Source organism: Staurois parvus, unplaced genomic scaffold (assembly GCF_062004578.1).
Source record: "Staurois parvus isolate SC_StPar_1 unplaced genomic scaffold, SC_StPar_1.0 ptg000813l, whole genome shotgun sequence".
In the NCBI taxonomy this organism is placed as follows: Eukaryota; Metazoa; Chordata; class Amphibia; order Anura; family Ranidae; genus Staurois; species Staurois parvus.
This window is the reverse complement of record NW_028318609.1, coordinates 1333838-1352043: the sequence shown is the minus strand read 5'-3', so window position 1 is coordinate 1352043 and position 18206 is coordinate 1333838. Positions and strand designations below refer to the sequence as shown.

Genomic DNA, 18206 nt, shown 5'->3' with positions numbered 1-18206 from the left:
AGAATGGCTCTAATCTCCATTCAAATGTACAAAATCTTGTGACTGAACAGCTGATGCCGTCTGCAAAAAGTGCCTCACACATATTCCCTTTTAAGGCAGTGTGTGTGTGTTTAACCATCACATCTTCCTCTTCAGGAGCTTCTACCTTCTAAAAATGCAGAGTACCTATCCCCTGTACCCAGGCTTCAGCTTCAAAACCTAAGTTCAGTCCTTCCTTTCGATGCAAGACTTGGTTCAGTAAGCCCAGCAAGTCATCCCAATTAAGGGACACCCTCATTCCTAGGAATGGGAAATGTCTGTTACAGTTTGCCTCTCTTTGGATCACAGATATTCCAGACCTGAGTGTTCAATATGTTATTTCTAAATGGTACAAAATAGAGTTCAAAACTCTACCCCCTCACCAATTTCTTCTCTCAAATCAACCATACACTGCCCAAAGACAGTCAGATCTTCAGAATGCTTTGAACCATCTCTTTTCCCCAGAATTGTTGTGCCAGTACCTCCACATAACAGATTTGAAGGATTCTGTTTAAACCTGCTCATGATACCAAAGCTGAGCAGGGTGGTATTCTTCCTATTCTGAACTTAAACTTGATGGTATTTGAGCACCATAAAGTGAAAGTGCTGGTTAATTCATTTTTTCTATTCAAAGCACAATCAATCATTCATCCGTGTCTCCACACTTTATTTTGAGAAATCACTTTGAAAAACACCCTCTAGAATTTCTAGCCCTGGTCATCTTAAGTAAGGGCAAATGATTCATACAGCATTTCCTACCTGGAATCTATCTGCCCTTAGCTCATGCATGCAGGCAGGATGGTGTGCTTAGCTAAGAAAACTCTCTTCTCCCATCCTCCAGGAGAAAGGAAAAAAATGCCCATGAAGACTCCTGGGATGTATGACATCCTTTTGGCCTTGGCCAGAAAGGAAGCAACTGAATAAAAAAAAAGATTTGAAACAAGTAAATCTAATATACCTTCCTAGGTATCTAATAATACTAGCAGCATAAGGATTAAAAATAGTTAATGTTGATTGAGAGAGTTTAGTTCCGCTTCAAAATCCCTCAACAACAAAATGGTAAGCAGTGGGCTTTTTCAGTCATTAGTTTCGCAATAAAGGATTTGTTTCTTAATGAGGTCTTTATGGTTTATCGTGCATATTGCTTGCATATGTAACTGCTTCTTCTGTAACCTACAAATATGTCTCCATATTAATGCTACCTATGGGCCCTCAATTTTGACATGTTTGTCACTCCTTACTTTTTTTCCTGCTGAAAGTCTTTAAAATAAAGAATAGTATTAAAAAAAATCCCTCAAAACATATCTTCAAATTCTGAAATTGTGCATGGAAACCATAGGGTCGCCATCACCCCCTGAGACAAGGAGAATACCTAGCATCTGTACACATCCAAGATGCCACTCTGCATATTCCCATTGATCTACCCCATCAGCGCTTTCTGTGTTTTGCAGTGGCAAAAATCCCTTTCCATTTGGTCACGTTGCCCTTCAGCCTATCCTCTGTTTCCAGAGTATTTATCTCTTTTTGCCATTATCAGGTCTCAGGGTGTCCATTTCACAGGTGATCTAGATGACTTTCTCCTGAAGGACTCTTCTCTTACAAGCTGTCTACAAATGCCCACAGAACAATTCAGATGCTCCAGGCCTCTAGTTGGGTGATCAATTTCCAGAAATTTGCTGTCCAGCCTTCTCTTCGCCTGGAATACTTAAGTCTGGTCCTGGACACAACCCAAGCAAAGGTTTTCTTTCCAGAATAGAAAATTCTTTCAGAGCCACAGTCAGATTCCTCATGCGGGTTTTAGGCCTCGTGGTAGCCTTCTTCAAGGCTGCTCAAAAAGAGAGAACAAGAGAAGAAGACTGTGATTTTCATTACACCAAACTGGCCCAGAAGAACCTGGTACGCAGACATACTCGGACGTCTAGCAGATGACTGTTGGCCTCTCCCCAAAGGCCAAATCTGTTTTCTCTGGGCCCACTATTCCATTCTGCTTCTCAGTCTTTAGTTTTAATGGCATGGCTGTTGAAGTCCAGGTCTTAAAGTGTTACTAAACCCAGGACCCTGCATTAACTCTATCTTCTCTCCCACAGTACACACTACATGGAAATGCAATTATTTTAGTAAATATAAACTGCTTAATACCTTTTCTCATCAGCAGTTAGAGCAGTCTTATGAGTTCTATCAGTGTACTGGTTAAGGCTTGTAGGAGGAGTTTTCTTTTTGCTATAGGAGGATGCAGAACCCCTGACCTCTGTCTGAGCAGTGCTAATTGGCCCTGCGTGGATCAAATGCACTCTCCCAAGAAAAACCAAAACCTCTCTAGCAATACACCCCAAACTGAGTATGTGCAGAGTGTCTCCACACGATATGTTTTATCAGGAGATAAGAAGGGGGCATTGGAAGAAGGGGAGGATCAGAGAAGTCAAGATCAAACAGCCTTTTTACACAATGCAGAGGATTAACCCCTTAGGTTCCACAGTGATCATAACAAGCATGCTTTACTGCATATGCAGACTTATTTTACTAGTAACCCTGTAGTAGATAGAGGTGTCTCTGAGTCTGTTATTCCTACCTTGCTGAAAGCAAGAAAAGTCACTTCCAAAAAAAAAAACTACTGTCATAAATGGAAATCTTTCTCTGCCTGGTGTGAACATAGGCAATTTAACTGCAGAGATTATTCGGTACCTTACATTCTGGCCTACCTACAATCCGGTCCTTTCCAGAATTTTGCATTAACTACTCTAAAAGGTCAGGTTTTGGCCATGTCCATTCTTTTTCAAAGACCTCTGGCTTTGTGCTCGCTTTTAAAAACCTTTAGTAAAATTGCATCAAGCTCCCCTTGCAGGACCCTGCGCTTTCTTTGGATCTCAACTTGATTCTCTTTGGCCTGCAGAAACCACCTTTTGAACCCATCGGGGGTATTCTTCCAGATGACCTCTTCTGCAAAGTGGCTTTTTTGGTTCCTATTACATCTCTCAGGCGTACCTCTGAGCTGGCAGTTCTCTCCTGTAATAAACTGTTCCTTATCCTTCACAATGACAAGGTAGTCTTATGCCCAAGACTATTTGTTCTTCCTAAAGTGGTATCAGTTTCTCACCCAAGATCATTCGTTCTTCCTGTGGTGGTGTCAATCTCACACCTTAATGAGGACATAATCTTACCAACCTTATGATCTGCTCCAAAGCATCAAAAGGAAACCTCTCTTCATTGCTTGGACATAGTCAGGACTACTAGAGCCTACCATAAAGCAACCTCTCGATAAGAAATACAGACTCCCTGTTTTGTCCTGTCCTCTGGATGTCGTGAGGGACACTCTGCTTCCAAGTCCACCATTGCTCGATAAATAAAAAATCTGATCACTGGAACTTAAAATCGCACTCTGAAATATCTTTCAGCACTTTTGCATGCCCATTCCACCAAATTGGTTTTCAGTTTGCTGGGCTTTCCAGCTTCGGGCCTCTGTAACCAGCTTTCTAACGCCACCATCAGGTCCTCTGTTCTTACGTTTAAAAATTCTACAAGCTGGATGTCCATTTTTCTACGGATGCAGCTTTCTGCCCCTTTTCTTGCATTAGCACTCTGAAGTTGGGTCTGTTGACCCTTGTTGTTGGGCCTGTTTGCACAGTTGTTGCCCATCCTTCTTATTCTTTGCTTAGGGACTTCCTAGGATCTATGAATACTGTTCCTGTGTCCTGTATGATTTTGATTTAGGAATTCTGACTTTCCTGTAAATTCCATATCTTAGAGTACAATACAGGGCACAGGCCACGCTCCCTACCATTCCTTGATTACTCTGCATTGCTTGTGCACAACTGAGTAGTGAAGCAGGCTTATAGGAGAGACACACTGGGAACTAGTCCTTGAAAGTTTTGCCAGTGTCCAATCACTTGAAGGTATGAGCACAGGGTCTATGAATACTTTGCCTGTGTCCTGTACTGTACTTCAGAATATGGAACTATACGTGTACGTCAAAATCCCTCTTTTTCAAAGATGCACAGAGGACATTCTCTCAGCAATGGGTGACCTCATCCCCTACTTCCCTACTACTTCTAAGTGCGATTTCTCCATATTCTTTAAAGGAACCAGTGGGTGTAGCCTAGATCCTGAGACCCCCTATTATTATAGGATTGTCCTCATTGGAGTCTTCTTCAGCTTCATCAGGTGAGGACAAGACATCTCTTCCTGTGTCAACAAGGACCCTTATGTCCTTATGTAGAATTCTGCCTAAAGCCTCACTGTAACCATTCTAGGCCTCCATATTTAATAGTGCCTGGGTACTAGGACCCTTTTATTATCCCTGTTTCAGATTCTATATAGTCTGCTCTTGTAAAGGTTGTTTTTGAGCAAACTCCATAGAATTTACAAGAAGTTGTTTCAACCTTGTTGATGCTGCACATACTGCCCTACATTTAGATTCAGCCTCCTGTTTTAGACCTAGGGTCTTTGGGAGCTTTTACAGCTGCCTACTACACCTAGTATTTAAAAAATTCCTCTGCAAGGGCTGGAAACTACCTATAGGGTCCTGGGCTCCTCCTAACAATGTGGTGGTTTTTCCCTTTTGAAAAGGATTTTTTTTTTTGTGGTTTCTGCATTCTGTAGATGCTCCAGTGATCTACCCTAACAAGCAGAGAAGCAAATGAGTTGATGGTGTTCTCTCAATCTATACTTAGGTTTCAGTTTGAATTAACTGGAGTGACTTTGTTGGTGGTGACTGATTTATGAAACCATGTCACTTTGGATAAAATCCCTTTCATCAGCAGAGCTAGCTCTTGTGTCCTAGAGCATATGCAGCAGATATCTGTAGCCCCACACTTCAGCTGTGATACCTTCTTGCAGACACTTTGTGTCTTACATGAGGGATACCCCCCATCTGTTAAATTTGTAGGGCATTTGGCTATGCACCTGGGACACCTAGAATAAGATCAAATAACTTTTCCATTTGCCCTTTTAAAAAAAAATAAATAAATAATATTAACAAACATGTTATACTTACCTGCTCTGTGCAGTGGTTTTGTACAGAGCAGCCCCGATCCTCCTCTTCTGTGGTCCCCAACTGGTACTTAAGGCTCCTCCCCCTTCTGGGTGTCTTTAGTGAGATCACTGGTGATTTGAAGTGTGTTCCTGTCTCAGTGCACAAAATCCGTTGACAAGGCATAGTAACCCCCAGTCTTCATCTGCTACTGCAGTAGTAATTCCTCAATGGACAGAGCCTACATCCAACTCAAGCCACAGGTCTCGGAGCCAGCTTAGTCTGCTCAGCTTTCTGCATGAAGGTGCTTTCACTTCTTTAAGTTGGGCCATGTTTGCCATCATGCTGAGTCCCTTGGTAATGTATTTCCCCACAATTTGGATGCTCAAAATTCCCTTCTTTTGCCTCCACATTAGACCTTTCAGTCAAGCACCTTCTTCAGCTGCCGTTCCTTACTCTTCTGGAATTACTGCACCCCTATGTGCACCTTCCCAAGTTTGTTTGAGTTCCCCACACTCTGGGACCTCTGTTTCCTACTTTACTTTTATATTTCTGTTTCCTAATTTAGTAGGAGCCTATCCTCAGGGATGTTTCCCACTCAATTTCACATTCTTCCAGTGGAGTCCTTTTCACTCACAGGTGTTTGCACCCTTTTGCAGTGCTTGACGTCCCTAATCCTCTCCTGAGAAACTTACATACAAGGTCCACAGGGATCAGTCCCTGCAGCTCACTTGCCTATCAAGGAGAGATCTGACTCTTCTGTGTGCTCCCACAGTTACAAACCCTGTTCATAACACTGACCCTGTTGTTTGTTTTCTTGCATCCCCCATTGTGAAATGCTCAGGAGATCTTTCATAAAAAGAGTTTTCCAAATTCTCACAGTTCGTGCAATGCCGAGGATCCTTTCATCTGCAAACCTTATTTAGATATGATTTGTCAACTATCTAGCACTGGTAATCTTGGATCCATTTTAAGTGGAGCTCTTTGGCTAAAGTCCTTGTTAAGAAAGTCCACTCCTTTTGGACCTTTGACCCCTTGATCCTTTCCTTATGTGTAACAGACTTTTTCCCATTTACCTGTTAGTGGGGTTTATAGTATTATTGAGGAACCATTTAGCATCATTACCCTTCTCTGTGGCCACTCAGTCCCTTTCAGTCGCTCTCTGTGTTAGCGAGTCTGGAATTTGGGCAAGGCACCAAGCTGGTTTTGCATCTCTCAGTGGCTGTTGCTGACCCCTCACTTGGAATGCTTGTCAACATCTTGACTTTCAGGCCTCATGCACACTGGGCATTTTTTACAGCTGCTGTTTTGGGTGCCAGGTGTTTTTATTCTACAGCCAGTAACTCCCCAGCATGTTATCCTATGTGTCCATGCACATAGACTTTTGTCAGCATTTTTTGGCAGGGGCATTTTCAGATTTTCAGCTGTAAAAATCCCCTTTGAAAACGTGTGTGTCACACGAAACACGTCAGGGAGGTGCCCCCCAACTGTCTGGACTTATTATATAGCTGCCCCCTGGTTCCTGCAATTTGAATTTTGTAAGTGTGTTTTATACTATTTGAAATTACTACACAAATAAATACCTACTACACTATCAAAGCTTCTGGCCTGTGGCTCTCTTATTATGGAGGGAGCACGGGCTTTTTGAAGGTGCTCGATTCTTCCTGGCTTTCTGTGGGTTGCTGTCTGATGTGCTGGATTAATCCCTCCATTGGCTGATGTACACCTCTGGGATCTCTGCCCTGCTGTCCTGGGAACATGACATCTAGTGGCGAGAGATAAGATGACATCATCCTCTCCAGTGGCTTCCCTTTCAGAGTACCAGGAGTAGGTCTTAATTACTCCATACTCCATGTGCTGAGACATCTGGTTAGTGCAAACTATTCTCAGTTATTTACCACAAGAGTCACGAACTTTCTACTGGTTTCTCAACCTTGGATGCACCACAGAAGTCACTAGTTTAATATTTTAATGCTTTATTTTAATCATGAATCTTTGTTCTATTTATGCGATCATATTATCTAACATATGAGCGCTGCTTATTTTTATGGTCAATTCACTATCCGAAGTTCTCGAGGTTTACTTTCTATGCTAGCTGCTTGTCTAATTTATTTATTTATTCATTTATTTCTCGTATCAATTATTAGACACCTAGCGCTGTTGCACTTTACTCTATTTACTCTCTAGCACTGAAAAACGCCGTTATCTGGTGTTTATAAATGTTCTTGAGCCTCAAGCTTTGGTGGGTGTATAGTTTTACTTAAAAAAAAAAAAAAAAAAACGCTACAAAAAACACAACAAAACTCATGTTTTTAACATGGCATTATACAGCTAATGCTACTGGCATTTTATAATGTCCAGTGTACATGAGGCCTAAGAATTCCAACATTCCTGTACCCCTGAACAAATGAATATGAAAATAAGATTTTTTCATCATTTGAGGGACGCATATCCTCCCCATCTGTGTTATTGGCTTCTTGTACTACTTGCTCACAAAACTAAAGCATGATCGCTATAGGCAGGTTTACACGAGGGCTGGCTCGATGGTTTTTGTTGGCCAATGTCTCAACCTTCTGTAAGTAACAGTATAACCTGACTGTTTAAGAATGGCTAAACTCCTGCTTCCCTTAAAGTGGTTGTAAACCTATGACATGAAATATGAACAAAGCATATTCTATTATAGTTGTATGCTGCCTCATTCTTCTGGTATCTGCATGAGTCACTTCTGACCAGTTTTCCTGACACCAAGAGATAAAAAGGTGACCGAGGAGGGAGCTCAGGCACACAGCCTGTGATTGACAGCTCAGCTCTGTTTCTGTGTGCTGTGTGCTCCAATCCCCTCTCACTGAACTCTGCAGCGTGTAACTTCAGAATCCTGCCCCCTGCTTTCTGAAAGCTCAGAAAAGCTGTATAAATTCTCATACAGAATGCTGTAGAGAAGAAAGAGCTGCGCATAAACAGGTACAATGTACATAGGAGGATTTTATTCAACTCTGTGTATCACTTGAGGCTAGTGGCTTCACTGGGTATATGTAAAGGTTTACAACCACTTTAATGGACTTCAAGAAAAAGAATTTACACAATGTAAAAATCTCCATTTTTTTTTTACCTAGACATACACTTTAGGAAAATAAAAAATCTATATATATGCATACATACAGAGTATGTGTGTTTGTGTGTGTGTGTATATATATATATATATATATATATATATATATATATATATATATATATATATATATATATATATATAATTTTTTTTTTTTTTTTCAAGGACTGTTTTTACGATAATGCTGCAGTTTGTCAGTAAGCTCGCCCATTATCTGTTAATGTCAATTAAATTCACATTTCTGAATAAAAACATGTACTGCTTCTTTTCCAACAGTGAGTCCAGAGCAGGCAAAGCAAATGAGAGAAACGGGACTACATCTGTTACGTCGTGCCCTGGCTGTCCTACAGATCTTTGCAGTCAGCCAGCTTGGTTGTGGTACAGGACATGTGCCACAAAACCTCTGGAAGCAGGATGAACACAACAGGGACTTCACTCCATTGTTAAAGAAGCTGGAGGCTTCTGTAGAAAAAGTGAAGCAGTTGGCAGTGCGACAGCAGCCTCAGGAGCATGTTATCAGCTATGCCAACATGCAGGAAATTGCACTGGGAGGCAAAGATGAGCTAACAGTAGTCGTGAGGAAAGAGCTGGCACTTGCAATCAGAGATCTACTGTCACATGGTCTTTATGCTACATCTCAAGGAATGAGTTTGGTTCTTGCACCCATTGCCTGTCTCATACCTGTCTTCTCTACCTCTCCACCCACTATGCACCCCTGGGAACTTTTTGTCAAATACTACAATGAGAAAAATGGAAAAGCATTTGTTGACTCTCCTGCCCGTAAGCTCTCACAGTCCTTTTCCCTCCCCGTTTCAGGGAGTACTAAGGTTACCCCCAAACAGAGCCTCCTCTCTGCCATTCACACAGTTTTAACAGAACACGATCCTTTCAAGCGGGGTGCAGACTCTGAATTTAAGGCTCTTCTCTGCATGGCATTGAATGAACAACGTCTTGTCTCTTGGCTGAACTTGCTCTGCAAATCTGGGGTGTTGATACAGTCTCACTACCAGCCTTGGAGTTACATGGCAAGCACTGGTTTTGAAAGCGCTTTAAACATCCTCAGCCGACTCAGCAACCTGAAGTTCAACCTACCAGTGGATCTTGCTGTGCGACAATTGAAAAACATCAAGGATGCTTTTTGATGGGACCTAATGAACATATTGTAAAAATGTTTAACATCTGTAGATGAATGGACTTATCTATGGCTTTGTTTATTTAAAGCAGTGTATATGTGCACAAAAATTAGCTATTCATCCTTAAAATTTGTCAATTGAGGGTAGATGGATGTCCAGTTCTGCTTCACTCAATGCAATTGGGACGATACCTTTTACAAAGCATCAAGCACATTTGCCAGGCCTCCTTGAATGGCCTGGAAGGAAAGGCATATGCTAGCGAATCGTAGGAAAAAACTGCTAAAAGTTTGTAAGGCACTTTATTGAGACTATAATCACTGTTTTTATTGTGAATATGCATTACAACGAAAGAAATCACAGGAACCAGTCATCTGGAGTTACTGATAAAATGCTAAGAAGGTCATTCTAACGTATTAAAGAGACCCTGTTACCATTTTCATTTCAACAGAAAAGGATTATGTGTGCATTTAACATATTTTATTCATGTTACTTTTGTGTAAAAGCCCCCCAAAAAAACCTGAGCGTGCCACTGAGTGCCGCCATCTTCACTGTGAAGTCGACCGCTACATAAAATATTATGTAGGGAGGTGAAGGGAGTGGTGGAAAAAGTTGGCCAGCACAGAGAGTAGTTAGACATTCTCAGGAGAGGGAAGGGTCTTTGCAGGTAAATGACTGTCCTGGAGTAGTCATATTTTCTAACACATTCAAAGGCACGTTGCAGGTGAATAAAAATAAATGAATGGTAAGGAAGAACACTGCAAATAAACATTAAAAATTTCTTTCCCTGCATTTTCTAAGTTGTGACAAAGTCTGTAACCACTTAGAGACTTTGTGTCCCTGTCACAGTATATTTACTGAGACAGGGAGGCAGCCGAAGGCACAGTCACATATATACGTGAATCAGCCTGCTCAAGGTTAGGAGCGCCCAGCGCGCCTCTCCTGCGACCAGTTACTGTAACCGGGTATCATGATCACTATGATTGGTCATAGCGATCACATGATAACAATGTAAACAACCTGTCATGAATGGCTTTCCATTAATTAACAGCTTGCTTACTGTTGTAATCTGTGATTGGCTCACAGCAGTCACATGGTACTTGGCTACCTGTACCATTAGCTGTAGCCAGTCACAGATCACAAGCTGTTCATGAATGGAAAATCCATTTGTGACAGCTAAAGCTATTGCTTATACAGTGACCATCACTGTATAAGCAATAACAGTGTAAACAAAAAAAATCCCTGAACCCCCCCCCCCCCCCCCCCCCAGGGTAGTACTGTGTCACTATGGTGGTACTGAGCTACTCTGATGACCGGATGTAAAAAAATAAAAAATGTTTTCAAATGTTTAACAACATGTATTTATTTTTTTTATTTTATATTTTGTTTTACATACTGTCACCAGTCAGTGTTCCTGATCACCAACACACCAGTCATATGATGATGCTGTACTGTACTGCACTGCTGACAGTATGTAAAAGTAAAAAATTGTGAAAATTTTTTATTTAAAATTACAACTTCAAAAAACTCGCCAAGTCTCTTACTAATACCTTGGACTGTCTACTTTCTACTTCACACAAACCAATTAATATACACTTATTTGGTTTTTTCTGCCTACCAAAGACATGTAGCAGAATACATTTTGGTCTAAATTTATGAAGAAATTTGTTTTTTTTAATAGAAAGTAGAAAATATTTTTTTTCAACATTTTCAGTTTTTTTTTTTTTCGTTTATATCGCAGAAAATAAAAGAACCCAGTGGTGATCAAATACTACCAAAAGAAAGCTCTATTTGTGTGAAAAAATTATAGAAATGTAATTAGGGTACAGTATTGCATGACAGAGCAATTGCCAGTTAAAGTAGCACAGTACTGAGTAGCAAAAATGCTTTGGTCATGAAGGGGGTAAAACCTTCTGAAGGGCAAGTGGTTAAAGGAGGAGAATCACATTTTTTTTATTTTTTTACTGATCTATCTGCAACAGTAATTAGTTCTGCATCCTGGTGGCAGCACTATTGCTGTTCACCAGAAGAAAGTACATGTAATGTGGCCAGAGAAGAGCCAGACTCAATATTTCTATCAAGTTTAGGTAACATGCAGGAAAGCCTGGATTACAGCACTTGCTCCCAGCAACCCATACCACCAATATGTCTCTTCAACCACTTGCCGCCCGGCCTATGGTCAAATGCTGGGGGAACACTTCATCCTTCTGGGAGCGCGTCATATGATGTCCTTCCTGGATCACGCTTTGTGCGTGCCCGCAGGGCCGCACTGTGGAGAGATCTGTCACTGGCCATGTACCTCGGACACGGCCGATGACATGACAGATCTGTGTACTGGCCCCTTTGTCAGTACCATGTGACCTGCTGTGACCAATCACAGCAGGTTACATGACAGTTGTATACAATGGATGGCTTCCTTTCATACCATCCATTGTATACAACTGTGTCTAGCTGTGAATGGTCACAGCGATCACATGCACAGGCTGGGCCAATCACAGCCCATCTGTGTGATGTGATTAGCTGTGGCCAATCACAGCTAATCACACACTAAAAAAAAAACTGAATTAATCGTTTTCATTCAGTCAAATGCTTGCTTATAGCAAAGAAATTATTTGCTATAAGCAATCAAATTGTGTAAAAAAAAAAAAATACTGCTCACTTTCCCAAAGTAGTACAATGTTACTATGGTAACATTATACTACTTTGCTCATAGTACAATATGAAAAATAAATCTTAAAGAGGAAAAATGTAATAAAAAATAATAAAAATATAAAAATTGAAAAAAATATGCTTTTTTTTCTCGTACTGTCACCAGTCAGTGTCCCTGATCACTGCCACACCAGTTATATGATGGCGCTGTACTGCACTGGTGACAGTATGTAAAAAAAATTGTGAACATTTTTTTTTTAATTTCTTAATTTCCGAAAAATTATGACAAAAAAATTACAACTTCAAAAAACTCGCCATGCCTCTTTTGAAATACGTCGGACTGTCTACTTTGCAGAAAGGGGTAATTTGGGGGATATCTGTACTGTTCTGACATTCTTGGACCTCAAGAAATTTAGATTGGCCGTCAGTACTTCAGGATTGATCAATTTTCAGATCTATACCATAGTTTGTGAACTCTATAACTTTCCTACAAACTAAAAAATACATCCTAATTTGGGTTAATTTCACCAAAGAAATGTAGCAGAATACATCTTGGCCTAAATTTATGAAGAACAATTATGTATATACAAACTTATAACAGAAACAAAGAAAAACGTGTTTATTTTTTTTCCTAAATTTTCAGTTTGGTTTTTTTTGTTAATTTAGCAAAAAATTAAAACCCCAGTGGTGATACCACCAAAAGAAAGCTCTAGTAATGTGAACAAAATGATAAAATGTTAGTTTCGGTAAAGTGTTGCATGACCACGCAATTGTTATTCAAAGTGTGAGAGCGCTGAAACCTGAAAATTGGCCTGGGCAGGAAGGGGGTAAGAGTGCCCGGTATTGAAGTGGTTAATTGGTTTCTGAAGTAATCAGAAAAGTATTGCTGTGGAGCATTGCTATATGCATTTGACGATGCAGTTCATATTGTATCCCAGCATTGGTGTACTTTTGGGTAAGATAAGACAGCACTTGAAATATGTCACCCAATACTTGTTCTATACATAAAGGAATGTAATCTTTTTCCTCTACGTAACCTTATGTACGCTCCCTGTGATTATTTAAAGCAGGTATGTACCTTTGCTGGGATGCATGAATTAAAGCCCAACTTTTTTTTTTTTTTGTAAATTTGCATATTGACATCCTCATGTTTTACTACTTTAGGAGCTCTCTTAGCTCCTTTGAGAGCTCATGTTATTTACAGTGAGAAATCACACTTTTGGTATCACAATGCATCCGAACAGTGTCTGACACCAGTTTTAGTGCTGTGCCTCCACCTTCATAAAGCACAGCATAGTGGTCACATTTATGTTGTGCTTTATAAATGGCACAGCAGAGTAAAGGATGCAGAGACCGAACACTGAAACTTGTTCATAGAGGCAGTGGGGAGCATATTACAGGAGATCCCAGAGGAGTTTGGAGAGCTTCTAAAGAAAAAAAAAAAAGTGAAAACAGGAGACTAATAATGTGTTAATTACAGTGTTACTAAACCCACAAAAGTAAAATCAGTCTGTATATGCAATAAAGCATATATTTACTGTGGAACCTAAGGGGTTAATGATCTGCATTGTGTAAAAAGTTGTGCTGTTTGATCCTGTCTTCTCTGATCCTCCCCTTCTACTGTCCCCAATCCATCTGATAGTACAGAGCTCTAGGAGTCACGCAGCACATGCTCAGTTTAGTATGTATTGCTAGAGAGTTTTTTTTTTTCTTTTGGGAGGGTGATCAGCATAGGGCAAATCAGCACTGTACAGACAGGGGTCAAGGGTTCTGCATCCTAGGGCAGAATGAAAACTACTACAAGCTTTAACCAGTGCTCAGCTGGACACTGATAGAAGTCACAAGACTGCTCTAACTGCTGGTGAGAAAAGGTATTTAGCAGTTTATATTTACTAAAATAATTGCATTTCCATGTTCTGTGTACTGTGGGAGACCGGATATAGTGAATGCAGGGTCCCTGGTTTAGTAACACTTTAAAGATAAAAATCATGCAAGTAGTTGCATCCATAGTTGGACTTTAATAATCATGAAAGACTGAAATACTAAGCAAAATTGCTGCTGCAGCTGACTTTCACAGCTTTCCACATTTCAGAAGACCTAGGGAAGGCATGGGAGCTCTACCTTGCAACAGGATTGATAAATGTCCCTTTATGTGACTCAAAGTGGGGGAAAAAAAAGCCACTTTCACATGTACGGACCCTTCATTTCATTAGTTCAGTCTCGTTTTTTCAAAGAAAAAGTTTATATCTGTTTTTCATCAGTTTACATCAGTCTTTACATCAGTTTTTTAGATCCGCTACCAATGCAAAAATGGACCATTTGTCCCATTACATCCCTTTTTCATCCGTTCCATTTTTTTAATAGAATAAGAATAGGGCTTTGTTGAGTTCCAAAAAAACAGATGTTGACAGATGCAGATGTAAACAGATGATCATCTGTTTACAGAAGTTTTTTCCATAGTGATGCATTTATGTCCGTTTTATTTCATCCAACGGATGAGTGAAAAATGGACAAACGGTCCGCACATGTGAAACTTCTATTGTCAGCTTGTCAAATTAAGCTTTGACAATAAGGTTCTGCTCACACTGCCGGGACTTGGGATCCGAATTGTGAGATCCCAAGTCGCATAACATCTGAAATCCCATGTTAGTCAATGACAAATGTCTTATTTATCACAATCGAAGTCACTCCGACTTTAGAAAAGATTCCAATACTACTTAAAGGCGTCTTCTATCCGACTTGTGCACATAGACTTTAATAGAAGGCGCCTCCAAGTCAGATCCTCATCTATATTGATGTGATTTGGATCCAACCATACTGGAAGATTACCCAGGCAAAGTCACATGGCATGAAAGTTACACATCAAGTCGCGTCAAAGTCCGACTCAAGTTGCGAACAAATCACCAGGAAGTCGCCTGGCAAACTTTCAGGTCGCAGTAGTGTGAACCAAACCTAAACCCTGAAAGCTGATTTTTCTTTACAGAGCTGCACCAGATTTTTCACTCTCTATTCTTAAAGCGGCATTAAACCCAAAACAAAAAATGTAATATATTGCAGTTGACCAATCCTTAAATGCTGTGGCTGTCTTAGTGTCTTTTTTAGGCTTCTTCCCTTTATTTTCACTTGGTGATCTGGTCAGTAACACGCTTCCTGTATTGGGTACCTATACTATGGATGAAGGAGCAATAGACACCTTGAGCCATTCTTTTTTCAGATCAGCACTAGACCAAAGTTAATGTAAAAGTGAGTTGAAAACCAAATAAATATAAATGTTTTAATATCAGTATGAGATGGAAAAATGTTATTGATGGAACACCTTTTATCAACTGTTTACAGTAGCTTGGGTAGGCGCACACTTGGGTATGTATCTTGCAAATCTGTCTGTGAGGCCCAGTTTTTAAATATACGAGGGGCGGCTGAAAAGTTCTCAGCCTACCAATGAAAGCTTGTTGGGAGCTCAATCGTTCATGGCTATTTTTTAACATAGTCCCCTTTCAGAGCCACACACTTTTGCCACTGGTGCTGCAGGCCCATTATTCCTTCCTTGTAGAACATTTCTTCCTGCATGTCAAAAAACTCCACCGCAGCCATGACATTGTCACCTGATGGAAAGTGGGTTCCAGCTAGATGTTGCTTGAGCTTAGGGAACAGATGAAAGTCCAAGGGAGCCAAATCTGTCGAGTAGGGATGGTGTGGAAGCAGTTCGAAGCCACAGGACTCGATGACTGACATTGCAATGGTGGACTTGTGCGTTGTCTTGGTGGAAAAGGACACGCTTCTTCAACATTCCGAGGACTTTCACTTTGATGGCTTCCCGCAAATGCTTCAGTTGAGCAGCATAATATGCACCGTTCACAGTTTCACCCTTTTTGAGGTAGTCAGCCAAGATGACACCCCCCCCGCATCTCAAAAAAGACCATAAACTTGCCAGCTGATGGGACTGACTTGAACTTTTTAAGGGTGGGGGAGGAGGGGTGTTTCCACTGTTTTGATTGCACCTTGGACTCTGGCTGAAAGAGGTGAACCCATGCTTGGTCCATGGTCACAAAACATTTGAGAAATTTCACAGGATCTGCCTCAAGGAGGGTCAAGTTTGAGGCAGACGTGACGTGTCTGTTGCATTTGTTTTCAACAGTCCACATTTTCAGGACCCACCGACTTGACACCTTGTGCATGTCCTGCACTACTGTTTAAAATGTGTCCAACACGTTCCTGGGATATGCCCACTTTCTCTGTGATGAAACGTTCTGTCACACGCCTGTCTACCATTACAAGATCCTGGACTGCTGTGATGTTTTCCTCCGTACAGGCAGTTGCTGGCCTTCCACTGTGAGGGGCATCTTGAACAGAGGGGTTCCCCCTCTTGAATTCCGCCACTCACTTTTTAACGGTGGAATAGGAAGGGGCATTCTCCCCCTAATGTTTCCATCATATCCTTGTGGATGTCCTGTCCGCTCATTCCCTTTTTCAGCAGTTATTGGATAACAGCACGTTTGCTCACTTTCTCCATCTTTCAGACAATGATGACCTGCGCTTCTGTCTTCAATAACTGAAACAAAGAAAAAGCTATTTGTGAGAAATTTGGTATGGAACCTTGCAAAGATATGTACTATGAGTAGCAAAAATAAAACTGGGCTAAGACAAATGCTTCATGGGTAGGCCGAGAACATTTCAGTTGCCCCTACACACACACCTTTGCTGCTTTTCTTGTCATATGGAAAGTTTGCCAAGGCATCTTCAGTACAGCATTAGAGACTAATAAATATAACATTGTTAAAAATTGAGTGCTCTTTGAAAAAACAGCAGTTGTCCTTTACTCGTTCCAACAGTATCTTCCCCACCTGTTGTTTTACCCCTTCAAATGATCCGTGTATAAGGACGAGGACCATCAACTTTGCTGCAATTCTTTTAGACAGGCTAGTGCTATCATAACTGTAGGATGATAGTCATTCCTTCTGGAAGCCCTCAAATTTCCACTGCCTAGTTTTAATCCCATCTGTTAAGCCGGCCATAGAAGGTTTGAATCTCAGCCGCAGCCGGTTCAGAAGGGACCATCTATGTGCAGGGCGGGCTGATTGTATCTAATTCAATTGTATGACTTGGGTACAGCCAGCCTGTTGGAATTATCATGCAATCATTGCCAGTGGCTTTAGCTGCTAGCAATAATCACTCGTATGAGTTTCTGTTTGTTCAGATGATTGCTTGTTCATGTAATGGACCTTAGAAAAAAAAGTGATGATAGACGTTGCCTTTATTTTCAGTTTTATGTGAAAATTAAACAGGGATATACATGGTCCATTACATTTATTTTGTTTTTTGTGTGGGGTATGGTATATGGGTCTATGTCATACGAAGCTTATTTTAGTGTAAATTTCTCTGTACATTCTCAGGTTCTCATTTATACAATATATCACCTATTCTCACAATTTTCATATCACAGTGCCTCCTTGTTTTGGCTATAAACACCATTTTTATTGCTTGTGATCAGAATCAATATCTAATGTCTCCTTAGCTCCTTTTGTTGAAAGCATCCTGTTCACAGAGCTCAATAGCATTGGCCAAAATGTACAAGAGTGTAAACCTAAAGTGATTGTAAACCTAATTTTTTTTTTAAATTAAAAAAGATGTTATATTTACCTGGTCTGTGTAATGGTGTTGCACAAAGTGGCCCCTTCTTGTTCTGCAGTCCCCAGATCAGCGCTATTTGCTTTTTATCTCCTGCGTGTGCCCCAATAACAGGCTGTGTGCTAAGGGGGCGCACATGCGGGTGCGTACCTGAGCCGGACTGTGCATGCCTGTAGGAACACACAGCTCTACAGAGAATGCATTAACGTAAAATCAAGTTTATAACCACATTAGTTACTAAAATAAACCATTATATTTTCCCTGTTAACCACTTCCTGTCTGGCCCATGTACAGTGGCAAGAAAAAGTATGTGAACCCCTTGGGATTACGTGGAGTTTTGCATGAATTGGGCATAAAATGTGCTCTGAACGTCATCTAAGTCACAACAATAGAAGAACACAGTCTGCTGAACATAATACTACACAAGCATTAGATGTTGCCATGGTTTAATTGCACATAACATGTAAACATTCACAGTGCAGGGAGGAAAAAGTATGTGAACCTTTGGACTTAATAACTGGTTGACCCTCCTTTGGCAGCAATAACCTCAACCAAACATTTCCTGTACTTGCAGATCAGACCTGCACAACGATCTGGAGTAATTTTGGACCACTTCTCTTCACAAAACTGTTTCAGTGTAGCAATATTCTTGGGATGTCTGGTGTGAATCACTCTCTTAAGGTCATGCCACAGCATTTCAATCGGGTTG

At 40.7% G+C, this 18206-nt stretch overlaps 1 protein-coding gene across 1 annotated transcript in view; it reads left to right on the top strand.

The window, feature by feature from the left end:
- The window catches only part of RUNDC1 (RUN domain containing 1), a 50096-nt gene extending 32588 nt beyond the window's left edge, over positions 1–17508 (top strand). Inside the window, exon 5 of the mRNA XM_089654881.1 lies at positions 8370–17508. Coding sequence (XP_089511007.1) covers positions 8370–9235 — 866 coding nt within the window. The 3' untranslated portion in view covers positions 9236–17508. The remainder of the gene's footprint in view (positions 1–8369) is intronic.
- The last annotated feature ends 698 nt before the right edge of the window (positions 17509–18206 follow it).